Below are 25531 nucleotides of genomic sequence, written 5' to 3'. Positions count from 1 at the left end.
TTTTGAGGTCAGTACTTTTTTTTTTTTTCTGTAGTAGTGAAATGCTTTTCTTTAAGTAGAATTTTAAATAGAAATCCAATATATGAGAAGGATAAATAAGCATTAATATAAAATTTTTCTTTTTTTTTTCAGCAACACCCCTCAGGTTTCGGGATCTTGGTTACCAGACGACGGACTGAACCCATGCCCCCTGCAATGGAAGTGCGGAGTCCTAACTACTCGACCACCAGGGAAGTCCCTGCATTAATGTAAACTTAAAGAAACATTAATTTGATACAACAACAAAGCTATTTGAAGATGATTAAAATGTGAAAGTGAATTATTGTACTAATTACAGTTATGTCATATTACCTTCAGCATTCATTAAGTTAACTTCAAGTGTTTACAGACAACTTGAAGCTCACGGCCCATCTGAAAACTACTTTCCTGGTTGGCTTTAGCCTCAAAGGAATCCTAAGAGAACCAAGCAGATACATAGGGCTGGGTAGGCCCACAGTGCCATTCTAGTTGGTATGTTTTGTCTTCCCCTTTGCCCCTGTGATCAAAGTCACCACTTTGCTTTTACTAAGAAATTGCCCTTCTTATTGGCCATTGTAGAATCTGCTCCCAAACTAATGACTGTAACCTAGGGTAGCGCCTCACATTATAAGTGGTGGGAAACATAACTCCTCTTTTCCTGGCCATGCAGACACACATTCTGGCACAAAAGGAGGAACTTCCAATTCATTTCATTCAGAGACAGAAGGTAGAGGGGGTTAAATGACTTAAGGCAATGCATTTCATAATTTTCCAAAATCTGATGATTTTTTGTTGGTGGTGGTTTCTCTTTTATATGCTAAAAATATCCTGGTCAGGGAAACAGATAAATGCCTTTACAGACTTAATATTTACAAGTGGAAATTGAATTTCTTTACAAAATTAAGTGAAATGTATTTTGGTTTCTGTCGAAAAACCAAAATGAACTTAAAATGAACACATTCTGTGATTATTTCCCATTGGGCTAAAAAATTCCCCCAGCTTTGGATTCATAGCTGCTAGAAGGTAGAGCAGCTAGACAGTCTGATGAAAGGACAAGAGGGACGTTACTCTGTTGGCGCTTATATCAAAGCAAGAGCCTGTCAATGCACATTATTTTACATTAAAACAGGGAAGGTAGGAGAAAACATCAATAATCTAGCAAAGGGAACAGGAATTCAAATGTCCTCTTGGATGTCTACTGCCCACTTATCTTAGTTCAGTTTATCAATATCTAAATATTCATTGAATATTTTTCAGAAGAAAGGACATCTCTAAAAAGAAACGCAACAGAAAGCAGATACCTTTTAATGATAAAAGCAAACCTTTCTCTCATCTTTTCTCAGAGAGAAATAAAATTTACTTGTCTGTGGCTCTCACCAGTTAGGGTGTGCTGAACAAAGGAAGGGAACAGGGATGAATAAAATAGTGACGTCAAACCAAAAGGAAGCAAGAGTGGCATAAAAATGGGATAAAATCAATGATGGAGGAGAAGGGAAGTAAAGCTGACAATTGGGTTCATAAATTATGGCTCTCTTGATTCTCATTAGGAACTTGAAACAGGAATTTGGTGCAAGAAGCTACTTTACCTTTGAAGTCTTACAGATCATCCAGCAGATAAACAGATTCTAAATTTGTGTGCAATCTGTTTACCTCTGAAACCTCTTAGCCTGAAGTGAATAATGTAAACTCTCTTTCACAGAATAAGATTGTATGAGGAGAAATGGTCCTGGTCTCTAGCACCTTAGATTTTGAGGCAATACACAGAGCATGTATTAATTCCATGTAATACTGTCTCAGAAATCGATTTTATGACATCATACATTTTCAGGTGGATCTTTTGCATCGAGGACAGTTTCTTCCTGTGGCACAATTGTTTTCACCTGAGGGAAGATCTCTGTAAAACTTATTACATGACTTCCTATTTTTCTAGGATGGATCTAAATTTTGTAAATATGCTCTCTCAACTGTTACAACATCTTTGTTATTTACTAGTTTCTGTTTAAAATTTTTTAAAGCCTTTGTTCAATGCTCAAGAATTTGAGAACCAGGTAGAAAAATGTTCAAGTTAATTTGACCATTCAAGTTTTTACCCATGTCATTATACTCCCCACCACCTGAACTGGATTCACCATTTATATTATATCCAAAAAAGCTTCAGTAATATTAATTTAAGCAGACAGCTTAAAAATTACAGTTACTGGATCAGTCATTATTAATATAACATGAAAATATTTTAAAATTACAACAAATAATAAATATCCTTAATGGAAAAAAAGAAAAAGTACTCAGTCACTGTTACTAAAATACATAAATTATTGCAATAATTCTAATGAACTTAAAAAACTCTCACTTATCCAGTGATGATTTAACCCGAGTAGAGAAAATCATGCATTTATGAAAAAAATATTCACAACAAATAATTGAAAACATTAATGTAAACAAAAGGTATCTGTTTTTTGGAACCACACAGTCGGGACATGCAAGACAGGACTCAAGCAATAGCAAAGGAGAGGCAAGGGCTGTGGATTCCAAGGCTGGAAAGTTTGGTCGAAGAGTTAGTTAAGAAAGGAGACTGCAAGGGAAAAGGAAGGAGGGTGTAGATGGAGCCCATCAGACCAACTGGGATCCTATTCTATTCTTAGTTGAGAGCTAAGAAACAGGAAACTATAACAGAGTACTTTAACCCTGTGGCCATATTTCATCATAATTTAATGGTCTTAAAAATGACTACTTATACTATTTTCATGCTTTGGTATAAATATTGTAGCAGGGTAATTGTGTTCCCAAATTATCATAAATACAAGTTTATATCAAATCCATTTTGTATCAAGTTTTAACAGCAAATTTGTGTTTTTTTATTTTTGTTTTGGCCACGCCACGAGGCTTGCAGGTTCTTAGTTCCCCAACCAGGGATTGAACTCCAGCCCACAGCAGTGAAAGTGCTGAGCCCTATCCACTGGACCACCAGGGAACTCCCATTAACAGCAATTCTGGATTATTGTGCCTGGTATCCTGCTTCCAGAGTTATCCCTAGGAATAGAGAAGCAACTGCATACATTTTACAGTCTTGTAAAGGAGTTTCTAAAGCAACAAAAGCAATTTGGGGGGGAAAATATGGACATTAAACAATGCAAAGAATATAATAAAAATATTTACGTTTTTAAAAGAAAGGCAAACTAAAGCTAGGTATTACTTCACATTCTTTTAAAGAAGCATACACATAAATGAGGAGTCTTTAAAAAATCCAATAATCTTAAACAGGTAAAACATTTCCCAATAAGCTTGATGGTGTTTCTTCAGGTTAAATAGCACGGGCACATCAGTAATGGTCTACACCCTGGTTTCTCAAAGTGTAGTCCAGGCCCAGCAGCATCATCACTTGGGAACGCATTAGAAATGGGATCTCAGATCTCTAATGCTACTGAAACTTTAAGCTGGGGGATACGATGCTCAGATAATTGTTTGCCTTTAAAAGACTCATTAACTGGTAGCTAGAGAGAGTTTTTGGTTAATACTTGTTAGGGAACCTTATTTTGGTGTAGTGATGTTTTAAACAAAGAAGGAGAGTGAGGAGCAGAAAGCTATTTTGTTTTGCTTTCTTTAGAGGTTATTTCTAGATAAACCTTTTAGACTTGTCAAATATTTCACTGATAGTACTTCCTTCTCAGATTGCTGTGTACATGTAATTTAAAAAATATACTGCTGATAGAGAAATCAAATATGCATACTATGTGTTCTACAAATATAAGATTTAAGATTCAAATGAAGGCACTGTGGATATTTTTAAAAGATAACTAAGAAATATAAAAAAAGTTTTAGCTCTTTATGAGTGATGAATGTACTTTTATTATGTAGTCCAAACCCAGTGATTAATATAAAAGGAATATATATCATAAAGCCATGAATACCAATTGTTTTTAATTATTAGTTTGATTTCAAAGCTATTTCCAAAGCAATAGGGGGAAAAAAAATCAATAAAAGTCAGAAATATCAAAGCACCTAATCTTGGTCTATGCTCCAGTTTTATTCTAAGTCTTTCATTAGATTTTAAATTATTTCATTAAAATTTAAGATGTTTAAAAACTCTATTCTCCTTAGAAGATATGTATTTGTACCTTTTTTTTCAATTTTAAGTCCCCCCCCCTTATTTCATTTTTATAGATAAAAAGACAGAGTTCATGAAGTGCCTTATAAATCTTACCCTCTCAGCAACTTTTAGTTTAACCCCATCAGTTTTACTGCAACCTAGTAAATTAAGAGAACATAAGAGGGAAATCAAATAGTGTTGCTTTAAATTCCCCAGTTTAACTTGTATAAATAACAAATCTAAAAGAAAGCAAACTGGGTATCTGAATGAGCCATCTATGTAGCTTCTTACTACTACCTAAGTTATACAGACAACTGAAAACTTTCACCATAAAAATTACAGTGACTACAGCTGTCAAAGTCTCCACAGTGAACCATTTTATAATATTTAATCTTGGCCATTAGTCCAATCTAGGAAGTTGGGTACACCTAGGATAGAGAAAGCCCCAAAACAGTCCATGATTTACTACAGCACTTAAACCTCAAATCCCACAGAAATTTTTCTTACATCATAATTAGCTGAAGCAACCTGCACAGATTACTCTTGTTGCAATGATATTGAAAGCAGCTGAAAACATTTTTAGTAAAGAAATGTAATTCAGACAACACACTCATGCAGGTGCATTTTTTGAAAAAACAACATGCAATACAGACTACAAACAAAAACTGCACAAAACTATGTCAACTGTGAGAAGGACCAATAAATTAAAAAACATGCTTTAATTTACCCTTTCTTCTTTTTGCAAAAAGAGAAGTAGATGCCGCAGACAACTACTCCAACGCCAAAAACTACAAGAAATCAGGAAACAAATGATATGTAACTGTGAAAAATCATTGCCAAGATTCAAAATCTAGCAGAAGAAATAAATGATGGTCAGATTTCCATGGCTAGAAAATGTTATCTTATTTAAGCACATATACATTTACATTCCATCTGGACTCTTCAGTATCAATCCAGTTCTTTGCATTAAACAGTACAGAGTAAGTCAGAGAAGAGTCCTTGATTAATCGAGAAAATTACCCAAAGCATATTTGGGATGCAAACTCATATGAGCAATGATCTTGAAACAACTTGTATTATTTAGGGTTTGTTAGTAACTGGACATGTAGAATACAAAGGAATATACAAACACTAATACAAGGTAGTGTATTATATAAAAGGTCAGGTTTTTCCTGTTTTACTTAATTTCAAGGTATAAAGCCACAGAAATTGAAAAATCTTTTAAAAAACGATTGCACTTCTTCAGAGTAATGTCTTGATTTAATTGGTATCAAAGTTTGGGATACGTACGTGCACCAATGACAATTACAACAATGATTCCTGCACCTGAGAAAAAATGAAAACAGTTTGGGAGATAAGTACCTAGGGGTCTCCAGGTAGAAGCTGCATTTTAATTTGATCAGATCATCTATAACTACAAAGAAAAAATTATCAATCTAGTTTTAGCATGACTGCTAGTGCTTCCAGGTTATTTTGATCACAGAACCCTTCTAATCACATTCCAGGGTTAGGACACACCTTGTGATACTCCTAACAGGAACCTCACTTTTCATTGTTGTATGCTGTAGCTACCACACCAGGTTATTTAGTAAAGGTAACTAAGACAATTAGAATTTACTAATTTAGAGGAAAATCATTTTAGAAATGTAGTAGCCCACTATAGTTCGTTTAGTTCAACATTCAGTCTTTTATTACTTAAGATTTTGTTAGAAATTTAACATATATTTTTTTCCCTAAGTGGGTCTGTAGAATAAGTCATAAATAGAGTGCTATTAATCTATCATATAGATGTTATTTGCAGAGTCTTCACAAACAATACATCATTGTATCATCACAGCTCCTATTCCCCTTTCCCCCCAGATTAAGACATAGTCCTACAAGGAGATTTGCTCTAAGAATGTAAAGGGAACACCAGGGCACATGGATAAAATCTATGCACAGAAACGTAAACATGCATTTTTGACTATCCAGAGAGCAATAAATAATACTACCAAATCTTAATTCTTAGAAATGTTTGTCAGTAGTACCTCTGCTTCTAAACTGCCATTACTTTTATTATCTATAACTCATAGCATAAAATGTCATGTTCGGCTCTGTTCTTTTTATTTCATAAATATTATCAAGTGTAAGCATCTTGAGATGGCACTGGATTCACTTGACACAGTGGCAATTTGACCAGTTTTCAGAGGGAAAACATAACAAGCCTAAAGTACATTTTATAAAAAGATTAACCTTACTAGTCTAAAGTAAAGTAATAGCTATTTTTCTTCATTTCCTTATCAGTAAATCTTTATATTTCATTTAACTGTCACAACTATACTTCATCAAGTTCTTTAACACATATGTGTGAACTATGTGAGCCAACATTAAGTGTGCTACCCCAGCTTGATATGGAAAAACTAACCCAACTAGTAGTACTTTAAGGCTTGTACATACAAGGTACCAGTAGAAAGAAAATTTATCTAAAAATTGCCATTACATAGTAACACTATCACATGGAAAACAAGCTATGTTTTATATATATTAAACTACATATAACCGTATTATTTAAGAAAGTAAACTTATCATGCTAGGAAGCCTAAATTGGGGAACCTCTTAAAAACTGTATTACCCACATGTGCCTATACATAGTACCACTTATATTTGTCATGGTATCTTCACCTTTAAAATTACTTAAAATGTACAATTTTACAATTACACATTGAACAATTATCACCAATTTGTGACATGTTGTCTCTTTTCTAACTACAGATAACAGTAATATTTCCATGTTGAAAACTAGGGCCTCATGATGCAGGGTTATTAACAACCAAAATAATACCTAAACTCTCAGCATCTTTAGGTGGTGTTTCATCACTGGGACTGGGATATCCTAGAAAAAAAGAAAAAAATGGAAGTAAAAAAAAGAAGGAGAAAAAACAATAAAGCTTAAAGTCCTCTAAATTCATAGGTTTTGATTTTTTGACTTTGTACAAAAACCCTTATAATTTCATTTTCCTTATACAAACTATATTAACATTTCTCATTAAAAGTAGTATCAAAATATTATAAATTTATATTCAGTATCAAAGGATTCTTCTTCCTGTCCAGTAACATTTCCTGGGACAATATTCTGTGGTACAGCAAACAAATTTATCATTAGTGTGTTGTCAGAATTATCTTATGGATTCAATGTGATTATACTTAAAACTAAAATTAAGAAAACAATCCCTGGGCTTCCCTGGTGGCGCAGTGGTTGAGAATCTGCCTGCTAATGCAGGGGACATGGGTTTGAGCCCTGGTCTGGGAAGATCCCACATGCCACGGAGCAACTAGGCCCGTGAGCCACAACTACTGAGCCTGCGCGTCTGGAGCCTGTGCTCCACAACAAGAGAGGCCACGACAGTGAGAGGCCCGTGCACTGCAATGAAGAGTGGCCCCCGCTTGCCGCAACTAGAGAAAGCCCTCGCACAGAAACAAAGACCCAACACAGCCAAAAATAAATAAATAAATAAACAAAACAAAACAAAACAAAAAGAACCATCATCCTGTGGTTAACATCCTACTGATTATTAAAAAAAAAAGAAAGAAAAAAAAAAAAAAACAATCCCATTTACAATCAAATCAAAAAGAACAAAATACCAAGAAATAAGTAGGTAAAAGACCTATATTCAGAAAACTATAAGACACTGATGAAAGAAATTGAAGACAACACAGATGGAAAGATATACTGTGCTTGGACTGGAAGAATTAATATTGTTAAAATGACCATACACCCCAAGGTAATCTACAGATCCAATGCAATCCCTATTAAAATACTAGAAAAAATAATTCTAAAATTTGTATGGAAACAAAAAGACCCCGAATAGCCAAAACAATCTTAAGAAAGAATAACAAAGCTAGAGGTATCACACATCCTGACTTAAAACTATGCTACAAAGCTCAAATAATCAAAACAGTATGGTCCTAGCACAAAAACAGACACATAGAACAATGGAACAGAAGAGAGAGCACAGAAGTAAACCCACACCTATATGGAAAATTATCTACAACAAAGGAGACAAGAAAACATAATGGGGAAGAGACAGCCTCTTCAATAAATGGTGTTGGGAAAATTGTACAGCAACATGAAAAAGAATCAAACTGAACTACTTGCTCACAAAATATACAAAAATAAACTCAAAATGGATTAAATATTTAAATGTAAGACCTGAAACCATAAAACTTGTAGAAGAAAACATAGCAAATACCCTTTTTTTACTTTAGCCTTAGCAATATTTTTTTGGATGTCTCCTCAGGCAAGGGAAACAAAAGTAAAAAAACCAAATGGGACTACATCAAGCTAAAAAACTTTTACACAGCAAAGAAAACTATCAACAAAAAGAAAGGCTACCTATGAATAGGAGAAGATATTTGCAAACAATATATCTGACAAGGGGTTAATATCCAAAATATACAAAGAACACATACAACTCAACATCAAAAAAAAACAAAGAACCCAATTTAAAAATAGGTAGAAGATCTGAATAGACATTTTTCCAAAGAAGTCATACAGATTGCCAACAGGCACATGAAAGATGCTCAACATCACTACTCATCAGGAAGTACAAATCAAAAGCACAATGATATATCACCTCACACCTGTCAGAATGGTTATCATCAAAAAGACAACAAATAACAAATACCAGTAGGGATGTAGAGAAAAGGGAACCCCTGTGTACTGTTAGTGGGAATGTAAATTGGTGCAGCCACTATTGAAAACAGTATGGAGATTCCTCAAAAAATTAAAAATGGAACTACCATACAAGCCAACACTGGGTATTTACCCTAAGAAAATGAAAACACTTATTCGAAAAGTATATGCACCCCTATGTTCACTGGCACATTATTTACAATAGCCAAGATATGGAAGCAAACTAAGTGCCCATCCATAGATGAATGTTACTTTGTTAAAGTTTCCTTCTATTACAAATTGGATCCTAAATTGGTTTTAAGCCCTCCTATACACACGCACTACATCTTCTTTATCCATAAATATATATATATATATATATATATATATATATATATATATACACACACACACACATTCACACATACCATGGAATAAAAAAAGAATGAAATCTTGCCAACTGCGACAACATGGATAGACCTAGAGGGTATTATGCTAAGTGAAGCAAGTCAGACAGAGAAAGACAAATACTATATGATGTCACTCATATGTGGAATCTAACAAAACAAATAAACATAACTAAACAGAAAGAGAGTCATACATAGAACAAACAGGTGGCTGTCAGGAGGAGAGGATTCGAGGTACGGGGAGGAGAGAAATAGATGAGGGAGATTAGGAGGTAAAAACTTTCAGTTACTAAATAAATGAGTCATGGGTATGAAATGTAAGGTACGGGGAATACAGTCAATAGTTATGTAATATCTTTGTATGGTGACAGATGGTAACTAGACTTACCATGGTGATCATTTTGAAATGTATGAAAATATTAATTATGTTATATACCAGGAACTAACATAGTGCTGTAGATCAATTATACTTCAAAAACAAACAAACAAACAAACTCATAGAAAGAGATCAGATTTGTGGTTAAGAGAGTCAGAGGGTGGGAGGAAAGGGGAATTGCATGAAGGCAGTCAAAAGGTGCAATCTTCTAGTTATAAGATAAATAAGTACTAGGGATGTAATGTACAACATGATAAATATAACTAACACTGCTGTATGTTATGTAAGAAAGTTGTTAAGAGAGTAAACTCTACGAGTTCTCATCACAAGGAAAAAATTTTTTTTCTATTTCCTCAATTTTGTATTATATGAGATGACGGATGTTCACTGAACTTACTGTGGTAATCATTTCATGATGTATGCAAGCCAAATCATTATGATACACAATGTAAACTTTATACAGTGCCATATGTCAGTTATATCTCAACAGAACAAAAAAACTAAAAGGTACAAGAGGGCTTAAAAACAATTTAGAATCTGATTTGTAATAGAAGGAAACTTTAACATAATAAAGACTATTTATAAAAAATCCATAACTAACATCATATTCAATGATGAAAAACTGTAAGTTCTTCCCTTAAGATAAGAAACAACCCAGGATGCCTGCATTTGCCATTTCTATTCAACATAACACTGGAAGTTCTAGACAGAGCAATTAGGCAAGTAAAAGAAATAAAAAGCGTCCAAATTGGGTAAGAAGAAATAAATGATCTCTGTTCCAGATGACATGATCTTATAAAAGGACAACTCTAAACATTACACACACATACACACACACATACACACACACACACACCTGATAGAATAAAAGAATTCAGCAAAGTTGGCTGCAGGCTACAAAATCAACAAACAAAAATCAGTTGCATTTCTATACATGAGCAATGAACAATCCAAAGAGGAAATTAAGGGAACAATTCCATTTACAATAGTATCAAAAAGAATAAAATACTTGGGAATAAACTAACCAAGGAAGTGCAACATTCATACAATGAAAACTATAAAACACTGCTGAAAAAAAATTAAAGACATAAATAAATGGAAAGACATCCTGTGTTCATGGATTGGAAGACTTAATATTATTAAGATGTTAACACTACACAAAGCAATCTACATATTAAATGCAACCCCATCACCATCTTGAAAATCCATTTTGCAGAAATAGAAAAATCAAACCTATAATTCATATGGAATCAAGGGACTAGCAATAGCCAAGAAAAATCTTGAAAAAGAAGAGCAAAGTTGAGAGAGCTCATACTTCCTGGTTCCAAAACATACTAAAAAGCTACAATAATCAAAACAGAGTGGTACTGGCATAGAAACAAACACACAGACTACTGGAATAGAGTAGAAAGCCCAGAAATAAACCCTTGCTTATATAGTTAAATGACTGTCAACAGGGTGCTAAGAACATTCAATGGGGAAAAATGGGGAAAGGACAATCTCTTCAACAAATGGTTCTTGGAAAACTGATATCCACATGCAAAATAGTGAAGTTGGACACTTACATCATATACAAAAATTAATTCAAAAAGGATCATAGAACTAAACTTAAGAGCTAAAACTGTAAGATGCTTAGAAGAAAACATAGAGGACAATCTTCATGATATTGGATCTGGCAATGATTTCTTGGATGTCACACCAAAAACACAGGCAACAAAAGAACAAATAGATAAATTGGAATTTACCAAAATTAAAAACCTTTGTGCTTCAAATGACACTACCAACAGAGTGAAAAGGCAATACACAGAATGGGAGAAAACATCTTCAAATAATGTATCTGGTAAGAGATTAATATCCAAAATACATAATGAACTCCTAAAACTCAACAACAACAAAAAACCAATTCAAAAATAGGCAACGGACTTGAGTAGACATTTCTCCAAAGAAGATCTATAAGAGAACAATAAGCACATGAAAAGATGATCAATTACTAATCATTAGGGAAATTAAAAAAAAGAAAACCACAATGAGATACTACTTTACATGTATAAGGATGGTTATTATCAAAAAACAGAAAAATAAGTGTTGACAAAGAGGTGGAGAAATTAGAACCTATGTGTATCACTGATTAGAATGTAAAGTGGTGCAGCCACTGAGGAAGACACTAAGTTTGTTCCTCAAAAAGGGAAACAGAATTACCATATAACCCAATGTGTTATTCAGAATAGCCAAAAGGTGGAAACAACCCAAGTGGCTATCAACAAGTGAATGGATAAACAAAATATGGTATATACAAATAATGCAATATTATTCAGCCATAAAAGGGAATACAGTTCTGCTACATGTTACAAGAGGGACAAACCTTGAAAACACCATGCTAAGTGAAATAAGTCAGAAGTGATTCTACTTCTTGACCTAGAATAGTCAAATCCATAGAGATAGAAAGTAGAATATTGGTTACCAGGGCTGAGGGGAGGGAGAATGGAGGGTTATTATTAAATGGATATAATCTTTCATTTTGAGATGATGAAAGAGTTGTGATGATAGCTAGTAGTGATGTACTTAATGCCACTGAAATGTACACTTAAAATGGTTGAAATAGTCAAAAAAAAATTTTATCTAGAAAAATTAACATAGAAAATAGCCTGAACATTTCTGAAAAGGATGTCTTCTGCCAGATATTAAAACATATCATAGTACCGCCATCAAAAAATCGACTTAGTGGGGGCACAGGAATGGACAGAGATCAAGGGAACAGAGAGAAGATTAGAACACCTATGACTTTATTTAATGTATGATAAAAATTGGCACTTCAAAACAGCTGTAGAGAAGACAACTTATTCAACAAACAGTTCTACTTAGCCATTAGATGGGGTGGGTGGAATGGAGATGAACCTAATCTCATTCCACATACCACAATGAATTACAGATAAAACAACGATGTAATGCAAATAATGCAATCAGGATGTATGGTTAAGATGTTCATATAATTTCAGCATGGGGAAGTCCTGAAGCTTTTATAAGAAGGATACACAGTCATAGCCATTAGGGAAAAGATCAATACACCCAGCTAGCTACCTATCAATGTAAAATGCACATGTAAATGACCACTAATAGGAGAGTAGTTAAATATGGTATATATTAAAGTCATCATTGAAAAGGATGGGAGTAAATCTAAAAACAACCCCAATTCAAGACATTAAATGGAAAAAGTGAACGTTTCAGAAAAATATGAGCAGCATAATGCCATTTTTGGTTAAGAAAAAAAAAATGCCAAAATATGTATAAGTACACATATAAAGATGTTGATGTACAGAAATAAAAAGATACCCTAAACTATTAAGTGATGATTCAGGAAATGGACTAGAGAAAGAGGAGGAGAAGTAATCTTTTACTCTGTATGCTTTCATAATGTTTGAAATTTTACAAATTCATATTCATATACTATTTATGTAATTAAAAGTTATAAAAAGCAATATATATACCCAATAATATAAAATTTTAAAAGAAAACTGACTAGTAAATATAAGGCAAAAAAAAAAAAACCTAGAAAAAAAAGTTCATTTTAAACAGGCTTTGATGAGTTCTGACAAATCAACAAGAAATATTTTAGAAACCAAATAGAAAAATGAAAAAAGGACAGGAATAAATAACTGTAGATGAAAAAAGCTCAGCTTCATTGATAATTAAATAAATGCAAATTAATATGTGACATTTTTCACTCATCACTCTAAAAAGTTCTAAGCAATATATGTAGAATAAAGAACTGCTGAACCTGGATGACTTGATCCCAGAGTCGTAGTTGGATGAGTAGGCTTGGAATCTGGAAAAATAAATGATTCAATTCTTCAGACTTATCAATACAAAATTATGGATTTACTTTTGATTTTTTAAAAAGATTATTTCTCAAATTGAATTATTTCTCAAAATGAAAAATACACATACTTCCTAAACTTTGCAATTCTGCTTCTGTGAAGTTAACCTAAAATATATATTTACACAAGTACATATGAATGTATCCATAAGAATGTTCACTATGGGATGTTCACTATGGCTTTATATTATATAATGGAAATCCTAGAAGTTAACTAATAATAAACCATAAAAATATGTGTTCAGAATAAAGATATGAATCTTTAAAAAAATACCATCCACATAGTATCCTATTACATAATTTGTATCCTTTTCTTTTCCACTTAGTATTTTGTCCACATTTTTTCATATTCGCATAATCAGATCTACCTTATCACCATTATATGTCACTAACGATCCTTTTCATACTCTCTAACTGATGATAAAAAATGATTGACAGTCTCATGAGGAATTTGGATTTTTGATATTTAAAAAAAACTCCCGGGCTTCCCTGGTGGCACAGTGGTTGAGAGTCTGCCTGCCAATGCAGGGGACACGGGTTCGAGCCCTGGTCTGGGAGGATCCCACATGCCGCGGAGTAACTGGGCCCGTGAGCCACAATTACTGAGCCTGCGCGTCTGGAGCCTGTGCTCCGCAACGGGAGAGGCCGCGATGGTGAGAGGCCCGCGCACCACGATGAAGAGTGGCCCCCACTTGCCACAACTAGAGAAAGCCCGTTCACAGAAACGAAGACCCAACACAGCCAAAAAAAAATTAATTAATTAATTAATTAAAAAAAAAATATATATATATATGGTATTTAAAAAAAAAAAAAAAAGGGCTTCCCTGGTGGCGCAGTAGTTGAGAATCTGCCTGTCAATGCAGAGGACAGGGTTCGAGCCCTGGTCTGGGAAGATCCCACATGCCGCGGAGCAACTGGGCCCGTGAGCCACAACTACTGAGCCTGCGCGTCTGGAGCCTGTGCTCCACAACAAGAGGGGCCACGATAGTGAGAGGCCCGCGCACCGCGATGAAGAGTGGCCCCCGCTTGCCACAACTAGAGAAAGCCCTCGCACAGAAACGAAGACCCAACACAGCCATAAATAAATAAATAAATAAATAATTTAAAAAAAAAAAAAACTCCCTGTAGTTCACCTTCTTTATAAATTTGTCCTCACAATTCTCTCTTCTTCAAACACTAAACTGTATCAGTGTTTTATAAATCCTTTATAAAATGCTTATGGTCAATTCTTTCAAAAGAACCTATCAACAAACATAGTATACCACAGTGCATAGTCCCAATAGGACCATGTGAGTAAACAAGGATGGGTCAATATCATCCACCAAAGAAACATCTTTTTCCCCCCAAAACTTCACAGCCCTCACCAAGGTACTCAAGGAGATTACTGGATACCAGGTTTACAGGAATTATAAAAAGGTGTTCTAATTACCATGTTAACATGAAAAATTCCCCTCAGTCCTTAAAATATTAGGACAATAGGAAGTAAACAAATTAAAAGCCAGTAGATGACATTTGTTTGAGTCATTAAACAATGGGACACTGGAACCTACAGAAATGATGTTACTTTAGTGAGCAGAGCCACACTGGGACCCTGAGTGCAGTCTGCCCAGGCTAATGCTCTTCCTCTCTTCCTCTTGTCTCTTGCTTCTGCTGCAACCAAAGAGAAGAAGCCAGAGATAGCAGCCCTGAAATCAGGAAGATAATTCCTTCCACCATATCAAAATAGTCTCTCAAGTCTTAGGCAGAGCAGCTAATCAATAGTCCCTGCAGAACCAAAATGGTCACGGTCTGGGAAAAGAAACATAGTCCTAGACCCAGAAGATACCCTGTAAAGGTGTCAACAGATCACTTTTAAAATGAATAAATTATCAATGTCGATGACACAGAAAACATACATGTTAAAAAACAGATGCCATGGACCTTCCTCTGCATTAATATTAATTTGAGTTATGCTGTAATGCATACAAGCTACCTTTAAGAGCTTTCTAGATACCAGGCACTGTGCTAAGTGCTTTAAATGGATCCCATTTTAAATTTACTATCACTCAGTAAGGAAGGTTTTAAATCATCCACCAAAAAAACCATCTTTTAATCATTTTACATGTAAGTAAACATGTTTAAAGTTTACTTAACTTGCCACCTGCTTATATCTGCAGACTACTGCAAATAATTTTTTTTTTTTAATTTTATTTATTTATTTATGGCTTTGTTGGGTCTTCGTTTCTGTGCGAGGGCTTTCTCTAGTTGCGGCAAGCGGGGCCACTCTTCATCGTGGTGCGCGGGCCTCTCACTATCGCGGCCTCTCTTGTTGCGGAGCACAAGCTCCAGACACGCAGGCTCAGTAATTGTGGCTCACGGGCCCAGTTGCTCCGCGGCATGTGGGATCTTCCCAGACCAGGGCTCGAACCCGTGTCCCCTGCATTGGCAGGCAGACTCTCAACCACTGCGCCACCAGGGAAGCCCCGGAAATAATTTTAAAGTCACTAAATGTAACAACTAAAATGGCTGTTAATATGTTCTTCTTCCTTTCATTCCTAAAATTGATGAATGAGTATAAATCATAGGAATTTAAAAGATTTTGAAAAAAATCACAAGGAATGTAAACGATTTTGAAATCTATAAGCAGGAAGTTACTAGACCTGAGACACTGGGAATTGGAGGTTGGGAACTGGGAGGAGTTGACACTGGAAAACAAAAAAAGTGTAGATTGGATCAAACACTTGGGAGTTACTGCTGGCATTTTCACCAGGAATTTAAAAGACTTTTGAAAAAATATATGCAGGTAGTTATTAAACCTGAGGCACTGGAAATTGGAGGCTGGGTACTAGGAGTAGTTGACTCTGGAAAACAAAATGATGTAGACTGAATAAAAACTTGGGCATTATTATTTTCTTTTCATTAATATGAATTATGCCTTTCACTCTTATTTAGGTAAAACTTCCTATGCTTCAATTTACTCTGAAAAATGATTGCTATTCATTTTTACATGTAAAAAATGCCAAACAAGAGAAATTGATAACGTGTGTGATGTACATGAAATGCTAAGACCCTATAAAGACATCCAAAATCGCAACAGCAGATTTCTTTGTGAATTTGAAGTCATACAACTATCATAGAAATGAATACAAGACAGTTAAATATGAAAATTGTTTCTTTTCTATTATTCTGTATCATTGATATTTAATGTCAAAGAAAAAAAAAAACAACAAAGGAAAACGACAATATTTATACCTTTAATACATGTTGGTATCTCAGGCTCCCAAGTACTGTTCGCACTACAGACAATTTTGTTGCTGCCATTAAGCTTAAAACCCTCATTGCATCTATATACAATCGTCGCTTTGTAGTAAAATTTTGGTCCGAGTCCTGAGACTATCACTCCATTTTCAACGTATGGATATACACATTTGACCACTGAAAAATGGAGAAATTCCAGAATTAATGGAAAGCTGCTTTCACATAGGACCAGAAAAACTAGTGCAAAGTAATAATTTCCAGTGGAAAGAAAGAGGAAAGGAATGAAAAGATGTTAATTGAAAAAAAAAAAAAAAAGACTTTGTGCATTTGAATTCCAGGTGAACAGATCTGGAGAAATCTAATAACCTTTTCCCACCTAAAACAGGCTGTCATTATAGTTGATTTGCTTTCCTACATTTTCTTTCCATTATTGACAAGTTTTGAGAAAGGTCTGAGTACCAGACACAAATTCAGGGTAAGTTCAAAAGAAACTTTCAATGCTCTTTAGCTCTAGGATTTTTTTAAGATCATGCTGACACTAACTGCGGTACCCTGCTCTTTTAGAAAGGCAGCAAAAACTTTTCTTAGAAGGTAATATTTGAGCTCAAATTTAAAAGTTGAAAAGAAGCTAGCCATGCCAAGATATGAAAAAGAAAGTTCTCAGGTGACAACAACACACAGGAACTGGGATGTTCAAGAAGTACAAAGGCCAGTGGAGTTAGGGCAGTGTTTTCCAAACATTCTGGACTGTAACCCAGAGATCAAGAAATACATTTTGGGCTTCCTGGTGGCGCAGCGGTTGAGAATCTGCCTGCCAATGCAGGGGACACAGGTTCGAGCCCTGGTCTGGGAAGACCCCACATGCCGCGGAGCAACTAGGCCCGTGAGCCACAACTACTGAGCCTGCGTGTCTGGAGCTTGTGCTCTGCAACAAGAGAGGCCGCGACAGTGAGAGGCCCGCGCACCGCGATGAAGAGTGGCCCCCGCTTGCCGCAACTAGAGAAAGCCCTCGCACAGAAACACAGCCAAAAAAAAAAAAATATATATATATATAAATTAAAAAAAAAATAATAAAAAAAAAAGAAATCCATTTACATTGTAAACCAGTATATAAACAAACAGGCTTGAGATAACGTTAAAAGTTACTACTTAGCCCTCAGACCAGTGTACTCTGATATTTCCCATTCTACTCTACTTCTTAAAAAGTAAAATACTCATCCTGACCCTCTAGGATTCAGGATCCATTAATGGGTTTGGCAGAATTTAGGAAAAAACAAAATCAAGAAACACTGGGCTGGGCAGTGAGTTCAAGAGAATATCTTATGAGATTAAATCTGAGTAATAGATGAGGGCCAGATAATACACTGCCTTTTAAACCAGAAGAGTGTCCTTTCTCCTTTCTTTTGGGTCTGAATTTCCATCAGGTATTATTTCTCTTCAGCCAGGAGAACTTCCTTATCAATTCTTATAGTCCAGGTTGGCTAATGACAAATTCTCTTAGCTTTTGTTTATCTGAAACTGTTTTTATTTCACCTTCAGTTCTGAAAGATTTCTCTCTGACAGAGAATTCTAGGCTGTTTTTTCTTTCAGCACATTAGCAGAAATTATTGCCTTGTAGTTTCAACAGTTCCTTAACAAAAGTCAGCTGTCATGTCATTCTTACTTTGGGGTGAGGAGAGGGAGGATGTAATATGTTTGTGTTTTGTTTTTTGTTTTTCCCTCTCACTGGCTACTTTTTCTTTTGTTCTCAGTAGTTTTACCATGTTGTGTTTAGTTTAGTGGGGGTTTCTTGGTAAATTTTTGAAATTTATTCTGCTAGGGTCAGTGAATTTCCCAGACCTGTGGGGTTGTTGTTTTGGATCAAATTTAGATAATTTTTGGCCAGTATTTATTGAAATGATTGTCTACATTTTTCTCTCTCCTCTCTTCTGAAACTCCAGTTACACGTATGTTTGACTCTGCTTTTTCTCCCAAAGGTCTTTCTCTCTGTTTCTTATTTTAATCTTTCTTTTCAAATCATGGTGGATTTCTATTGCTCTGTCACTGATATTTTTCACTGTTGGGCCAATATGCTCTTAATTGTACCTAATGATTTTCTTCTAAGTTAGGTTTACTAGATAACAAAGTACATACAGTAAATCTCACCCTTTTAAGTGTACAGCTGTATTAGTTTTGATCAATTCAAATAATCATGTAATTACCTGCACAATAACAAAAGTTCCATTATCTCCAAATACTTCCTCATGCCACTTTGTAATCAACCCTTCCCACCTCTCGACCACCTTATCCAACCAGCCAACCACTAATCTGTTTTCTGTCCCTATAATGTTGCTTTTCCAGAATGTCATAATGGGATCACAGCCTCTGAGTATGGCTTATTTCACTTAGCATAATGCATTTGAGATTCATTCCTGCTGTTGCACGATTCAGGAGTTCATTTCTTTTTATTGCAGAGTATTACTCCATTGTATGGATGTGGTATAGGCTGTTCATCCATTACCAGATGAAGGACATGTGGACTAATTCCAGTGTGGAACGATTATGACTAATGCTGCTGTGAATATTCTCATGCAGGTTTCTATATAAACATACCTTTTTATTTATGTTGCTGAGTTGTATGGTAAATGTATATTTAACCTTATAAGGAATTGCCAAACTGTGTTCCATAATGTTCATACCACTTTGCATTCTTACGAGCAAGGTATTAGAGCTCCAATTGCTCCATATACTTGCCAGTTAATGGTATTGTTAGTTTTTAGGTTTTTTTTTAAAATTTCAGCCATTCTAATAGCTGTTTAGTGATACCTCACTATGGTATTAAATTCCATTCTGTAATACTAATGATATCAAGCAACTTTTCGTGTACTTTTTTGGCATACATATGTCTTCTTTGGTGAAATAGATCTATTCAAATATGTTGCCCATCTAAAAAAAAAATTGGGTTCTTTTCTTATTGTGTTTTGAGAGTTATTTATATATTGTATACAAGTCCATTAGCAGATATGTATTTTGCAAATATTTTCTCCCAGTCTGTGGCTCATTTTATTCATTCTTTGAACAGTGTAATTGAAGCAGAAGTTTTGAGTTTTTAATAAGCCCAATTAATATTTTTTCTTTAAAGAAGAAGGATCATGCTTTTAGCATTGATTTAAGAAATCTTTGGCTAAGGCAGAAATATTTTCTACGTTTTCTAGTAAAAGCCGTATGGTTTTAGGTTTTACATTTAAGTCTTTGGTTCATTGTGAGTAAATGTTTGTCTATGGTGCTAACATAGGTTGAGGTGCTTCTTCTTTCTGTGCATAATGTATATCGAATTGAGCCTGTAATTTTACCATTTTTCCAATGAATTGTTTGTATATCTGTGATGAAATCAAGTGCACATATTTGAAAGGGTCTATTTCTGGACACTATTCTGTTCCACTGCTCTACATGGCTATCCTTTCACCAATACCACACTGTCTTGATTATATTCCTCAGAGCATGGTTTATAAGAAGTCTTGACATCAGGTAGAATGAAACGTCTATAATTTTTTTTTCAAATTTATATTGACTATTCTAGTTCTTTTATCTTTCTAAATAAATTGTAGAACCTGTTTGTCAAGTTCTGCTGGGATTTTATGGGATTGTGCTGAATTTACAGGTCAATTACTGACATCTTTATTATATTGTGTCTTCCAATCCATGACCACTGAATTTTCTCTATTTATTAAGGTCTTCTTTAATTTCTTTTATAAGTGTTCAGTTGTTTTTACCATTTAAATATTTCACATACGTTGCTAGATTTATATGCAAGTATTTCATGTTTTGGAGCTGGTATAAACAGTACTTGAAAAATTTCAATTTCTAATGGTGTTTTAGTAGTATATAGATATACAGTTGATTTCTGTATGTTGATCTTGTATCTTGCAACCTTGCTAAAACTTCAGCCATTCAAGTTTTCTACAAAAACAATCATCATAAGTGAATGAAGTCTATTTTATTTCTTACTCTCCAATATGTATGCCTTATTGTACAGTCTAGGAACTCCAATACAATGCCGAATAGCATGGTTAACAGTAGATATCCTTGTCTTGTTGCACTTTAAGTAAAAATAAACTACTCTTTTACTATTAAGTATAATGTTAGCTGGGGAATTTTTATAGGTGCCTTTTGTCAGCTTCAGGTAGTTCCCTTATATCCTTATTTGCTGAGTTTTATAATGAAAAGATGATAAATTCTGTCATATACTCTTTTTTTTTTACATCTATTAGTGTGATCATGTGTGGTTTTATTTTATTTTTGTTTTTTTGGCACATGCTAGAAGATTTAACCTTTAAAATAAACATTACATTAGGCATTCTATTTGCAGCAGAAACTGACATTCAAAGAAGTTAAATAACTTACAGAGCTAATGAGAAGTGGAGACAGAATTGTCCAATATATTCAAGGGAAGGTTTGTCTAAGCAAATGGCTCTGGGCTCAAATAAGGGAGGATATGCAGCATACTCTAAGCTCTCATTAGTTCCCTTTTATTTTTATTTATTTTTTTTATACAGCAGGTTCTTATTACTTACTATTTTATACATATTAGTGTACACATGTCAATCCCAATCTCCCAATTCATCACACCACACTGCCTGCCTCCCCCCCACTTTCCCCCTTTTGTGTCCATACTTTTGTTCTCTACATCTGTTTCTATTTCTGCCTTGCAAACCGGTTCATCTGTACCATTTTTCTAGATTCCACATATATGCGTTAATATATGATATTTGTTTTTCTCTTTCTGACTTACTTCACTCTGTATGACAGACTCTAGGTCCATCCAGCTCACTACAAGTAACTCAATTTCGTTCCTTTTTATGGCTGAGTAATATTCCATTGTATATATGTACCACATCTTCTTTATCCATTCGTCTGTCGATGGGCATTTAGGTTGCTTCCATGACCTGGCTATTGTAAATAGTGCTGCAATGAACATTAGGGTGCATGCGTCTTTTTGAATTATGGTTTTCTCTGGGTACATGTCCAGTAGTGGGATTGCTGGGTCATATGGTAATTCTATTTTTAGCTTTTTAAGGAACCTCCATACTGTTCTCCATAGTGGCTGTATCAATTTACATTCCCACCAACAGTGCAAGAGGGTTCCCTTTTCTCCACACCCTCTCCAGCATTTGTTGTTTGTAGATTTTCTGATGATGCCCGTTCTAACTGGTGTGAGGTGATACCTCATTGTAGTTTTGATTTGCATTTCTCTAATAATTAGTGATGTTGAGCATCTTTTCATATGCTTCTTGGCCATCTGTATGTCCTCTGGAGAAATGTCTATTTAGGTCTTCTGCCCATTTTTTGATTGGGTTGTTCGTTTTTTTAATATTGAGCTGCATGAGCTGTGTATATGTTTTGGAGCTTAACCCTTTGTTGATTCATTTGCAAATACTTTCTCCCATTCTGAGGGTTGTCTTTTCATCTGTTTATAGTTTCCTTTGCTGTGCAAAAAGCTTTGAAGTTTCATTAGGTCCCATTTGTTTATTTTTGTTTTTATTTCCATTACTCTAGGAGGTGAATCAAAAAAGATCTTGCTGTGAGTTATGTCAAAGAGTGTTCTTCCTATGTTTTCCTCTAAGAGTTTTATAGTGTCCAGTCTTACATTTAAGTCTCTAATCCATTTTGAGTTTATTTTGTGTACGTGTTAGGGAGTGCTCTAATTTCATTCTTTTACATGTAGGTGGCCAGTTTTCCTAGCACAACTTATTGAAGAGACTGTCTTTTCTCCATTGTATATCCTTGCCTCCTTTGTCATAGATTAGTTGACCATAGATGTGTGAGTTTATCTCAGGGCTTTTTATCCTGTTCCATTGATCTATATTTCTGTTTTTTTTTTTTGCCAGTACCATATTGTCTTGATTACTGTAGCTTTGTAGTATAGTCTGAAGTCAGGGAGTCTGATTCCTCCAGGTCCACTTTTTTCCCTCAAGATTGCTTTGGCTATTCGGGGACTTTTGTGTCTCCATACAAATTTTAAGATTTTTGGTTCTAGTTCTGTAAAAAATGTCATTGGCACTTCGATAGGGATTGCATTGAATCTGTAGATGGCTTTGGGTAGTATAGTCATTTTCACAATTTGATTCTTCCAATCCAAGAACATGGTGTATCTCTCCATCTGTGTCATCTTTGATTTCTTTCATCAGTGTCTTATAGTTTTCTGAGTACAGGTCTTTTACCTCCTTAGGTAGGTTTATTCCTAGTTATTTTATTCTTTTTGTTGCATTTGTGAATGGGATTGTTTCCTTAATTTCTCTTTCTGATCTTTCGTTGTTAGTGTATAGGAATGCAAGAGTGGTTTTTTTTTCTTCTTCAAAGTTTATTGATATGGTAAATTGCACTGATTAATTTTTAAATTTGAATCATCCATGCATTCATGGAATAAATCCTACTTAATTATGATGTATTCTTATTTTTTTATAGGCGATGATTTGATTTATTAATATTTTGTTAAGAAGTTTTAGTTCTATGCCCATTTTGGATATTGTCTGTAATTTTCTTGCAATGTTTCTGTCTGTTTTTGGTATCAGAGCAGTGCTGTCCTCATGAAATGAGTTAAGAAGTATTCCTATCTCTTTAGTTTTCTTGAAAACTTTGTGTAGGGTTAATACTATTTATTCCTTAAACGTCTGGTATAATTCCCCAGTGAGGACATGGGGCCTGCAGTACTCTTCATGAAAAGGTTTTTTATAATTTTTTATTGAAGTATAGGTGATTTACAATATTGTGTTAGTTTCAGGTGTACAGCATAGTGATTTGTTGTTTGGTTTTTCTTTAGATTATATTCCATTACAGTTTATTACAAGATATTGGATATAATTCCTTGTGCTATATAGCAAATACTTGTTGCTTTTTTATTTTACGTATAGTAGTTTGTATCTGTTAATCCCATGCCCCTAATTTGTTGCCCCCCTCCCTTTTCCCTTTGGTAATCATAAGTTTGTTTTCTACATCTGTGAGTCTGTTTCTGTCTTGTATATAGAATCATTTGTATTATTTTTTTGATTCCACATACAGCTGATATCATATAGTATTTGTCTTTCTGTCTTACTTACTTCACTAAGCATAATATTCTCTAAGTCCATTCATGTTGCTACAATGTAACTATTTTATTCTTTTTTAACACTAAGTAATATGCCAATACACACACATACAGACACACACACACACACACACAAAACATCTTCTTAATCCAATCACCTCTTGATGGGCACATGGGTTACTTCTATGTCTTGGCTATTGTAAATAGTGCTGCTATGAACACTGGGAGTGCATGTACCTTTTTGAATTAGAGTTTTCACTTTTTCCAGACATATACCCAGGAGTGGGATTACTGGATCATAGCTCTATTTTTAGTTTTTTAAGTAACCTCCAGACTGTCTTCTTTACTGGCTGCATCACTTTACATTCCCACCAACAGTGCAAGAGGGTGCCCTTTTCTCCACACCCTCTCCAACATTTATTATTTATAGACTTTTTGATGACAGCCATTCTGACCAGTGGCAACACCTTGTGGTTTTGATTTGCATTTCTCTAATAATTAGTGATGTTGAGCATCTTTTCATATACACGTAGGCAATCTGTATGTCTTCTTTAGAGAAACATCTATTTAGGTCTTCTGCCCATTTTTTGATTGTGTTGTTCATTTTTTTAATATTGAGTTGTATGAGCTGTTTGTGTACTCTGGATATTAACCTCTTGTCATTTGCATCATTTGCAAATATTTTCTCTCATTCTGTAGGTTGTCTTTTGGTTTTGTTGATGGTTTCCTTTGCTGTGCAAAAGCTTTTAAGTTTGATTAGGTCCCATTTGTTTATTTTTGCTTTTGTTTCTTTTGCCTTGGGACACTGACCTAAGAAAATATTGCTACAACTTTTGTCAGAGTGTTTTGCCTATGTTTTATGGTGTCATGTCTTACATTTAGGCCTTTACACAATTTGAGTTTATTTTTGTATATGGTGTGAGGGAATGTTCTAATTTCATTGTATTACATGCAGCTGTCCAGCTTTCATAGGACCACTTGTTGAAGAGACTGTCTTTTCTCCATTGTATATTCTTGCCTCCTTTGTTGTAGATTAATTGACCATAGGTGCATGGGTTTATTTCTGGGTTCTCTACTCTGTTCCACTGAACTACAATGGAGTAGGTTCTCTACTCCATTGATCTACATGTCTGTTTTTGTGCCAATACCATGCTGCTTTGATTACTGTTCCTTTGTAGTATAGTCTAAAGTCAAGGAAGGGTTATACCTTCAGCTTTCTTCTTTTTTCTCAGTATTGCTTTGGCAATTCTGGGTCTTTTATGGTTCCATATAAATTTTAGGATTATTTGTTCTAGTTCTGTGAACAATGTCACAGGTATTTTTATAGGGATTGCATTAAATCTGTAGATTGCTTTGGGTAGTATGGCCATTTTAGCAATATTAATTCTTCCAATCCAAGGGCACAGTATATTTTTCCATTTCTTTGAATCATGTTCAGATTCCTTTACCAATGTTTTATAGTTTTCAGTGTATAGGTCTTTCACTTCATTGGTTAAGTCTATCCCTATGGTTTTTTTGGTTTGTTTGTTTTTAGATGCAATTTTAAATGGAATTGTTTTTTTAACTTACTCTTCCTGACCTTTCATTATTAGGGTAAAGAAACACAACAGATTTCTGTATATTCATCGTGTATCCTCCTACCTTGCTGAATTCATATATTAGTTCCAATAGTTTTTGTGTAGAGTAGCATTCTCTATATAGAGTATTATGTCATCTGTAAACAGTGACAGTTTTACTTATTCCTTTCTATTTTGGATAGCTTTTATTTCTTTTTCTTTTCTGACTTCCAATACTATGTTGAATAGAAGTCGTGAGAGT

At 34.6% G+C, this 25531-nt stretch overlaps 1 protein-coding gene across 4 annotated transcripts in view; it reads right to left on the bottom strand.

Moving 5' to 3' along the window:
* Positions 1 to 25531, bottom strand: part of LOC133089167 (membrane cofactor protein-like) — a 66598-nt gene that overhangs the window by 3426 nt on the left and 37641 nt on the right. The window contains exons 6-12 of one of the 4 annotated variants that reach the window (XM_061187484.1): positions 16645 to 16827; positions 16053 to 16097; positions 13315 to 13362; positions 6927 to 6977; positions 5396 to 5431; positions 4833 to 4893; positions 4220 to 4263 (exon numbers count right to left, since the gene is read on the bottom strand). In XM_061187484.1, the coding sequence (XP_061043467.1) occupies positions 4254 to 4263; positions 4833 to 4893; positions 5396 to 5431; positions 6927 to 6977; positions 13315 to 13362; positions 16053 to 16097; positions 16645 to 16827 (434 nt within the window). In that variant the 3' untranslated portion in view covers positions 4220 to 4253. The remainder of the gene's footprint in view (positions 1 to 4219; positions 4264 to 4832; positions 4894 to 5395; positions 5432 to 6926; positions 6978 to 13314; positions 13363 to 16052; positions 16098 to 16644; positions 16828 to 25531) is intronic. The other 3 variants (XM_061187481.1, XM_061187482.1, XM_061187485.1) reach the window with 3 other exon arrangements.

This window comes from Eubalaena glacialis, chromosome 3 (assembly GCF_028564815.1).
Source record: "Eubalaena glacialis isolate mEubGla1 chromosome 3, mEubGla1.1.hap2.+ XY, whole genome shotgun sequence".
In the NCBI taxonomy this organism is placed as follows: Eukaryota; Metazoa; Chordata; class Mammalia; order Artiodactyla; family Balaenidae; genus Eubalaena; species Eubalaena glacialis.
The sequence above is the reverse complement of the archived record's forward strand: the minus strand, read 5'-3'. Positions and strand labels throughout refer to the sequence as shown.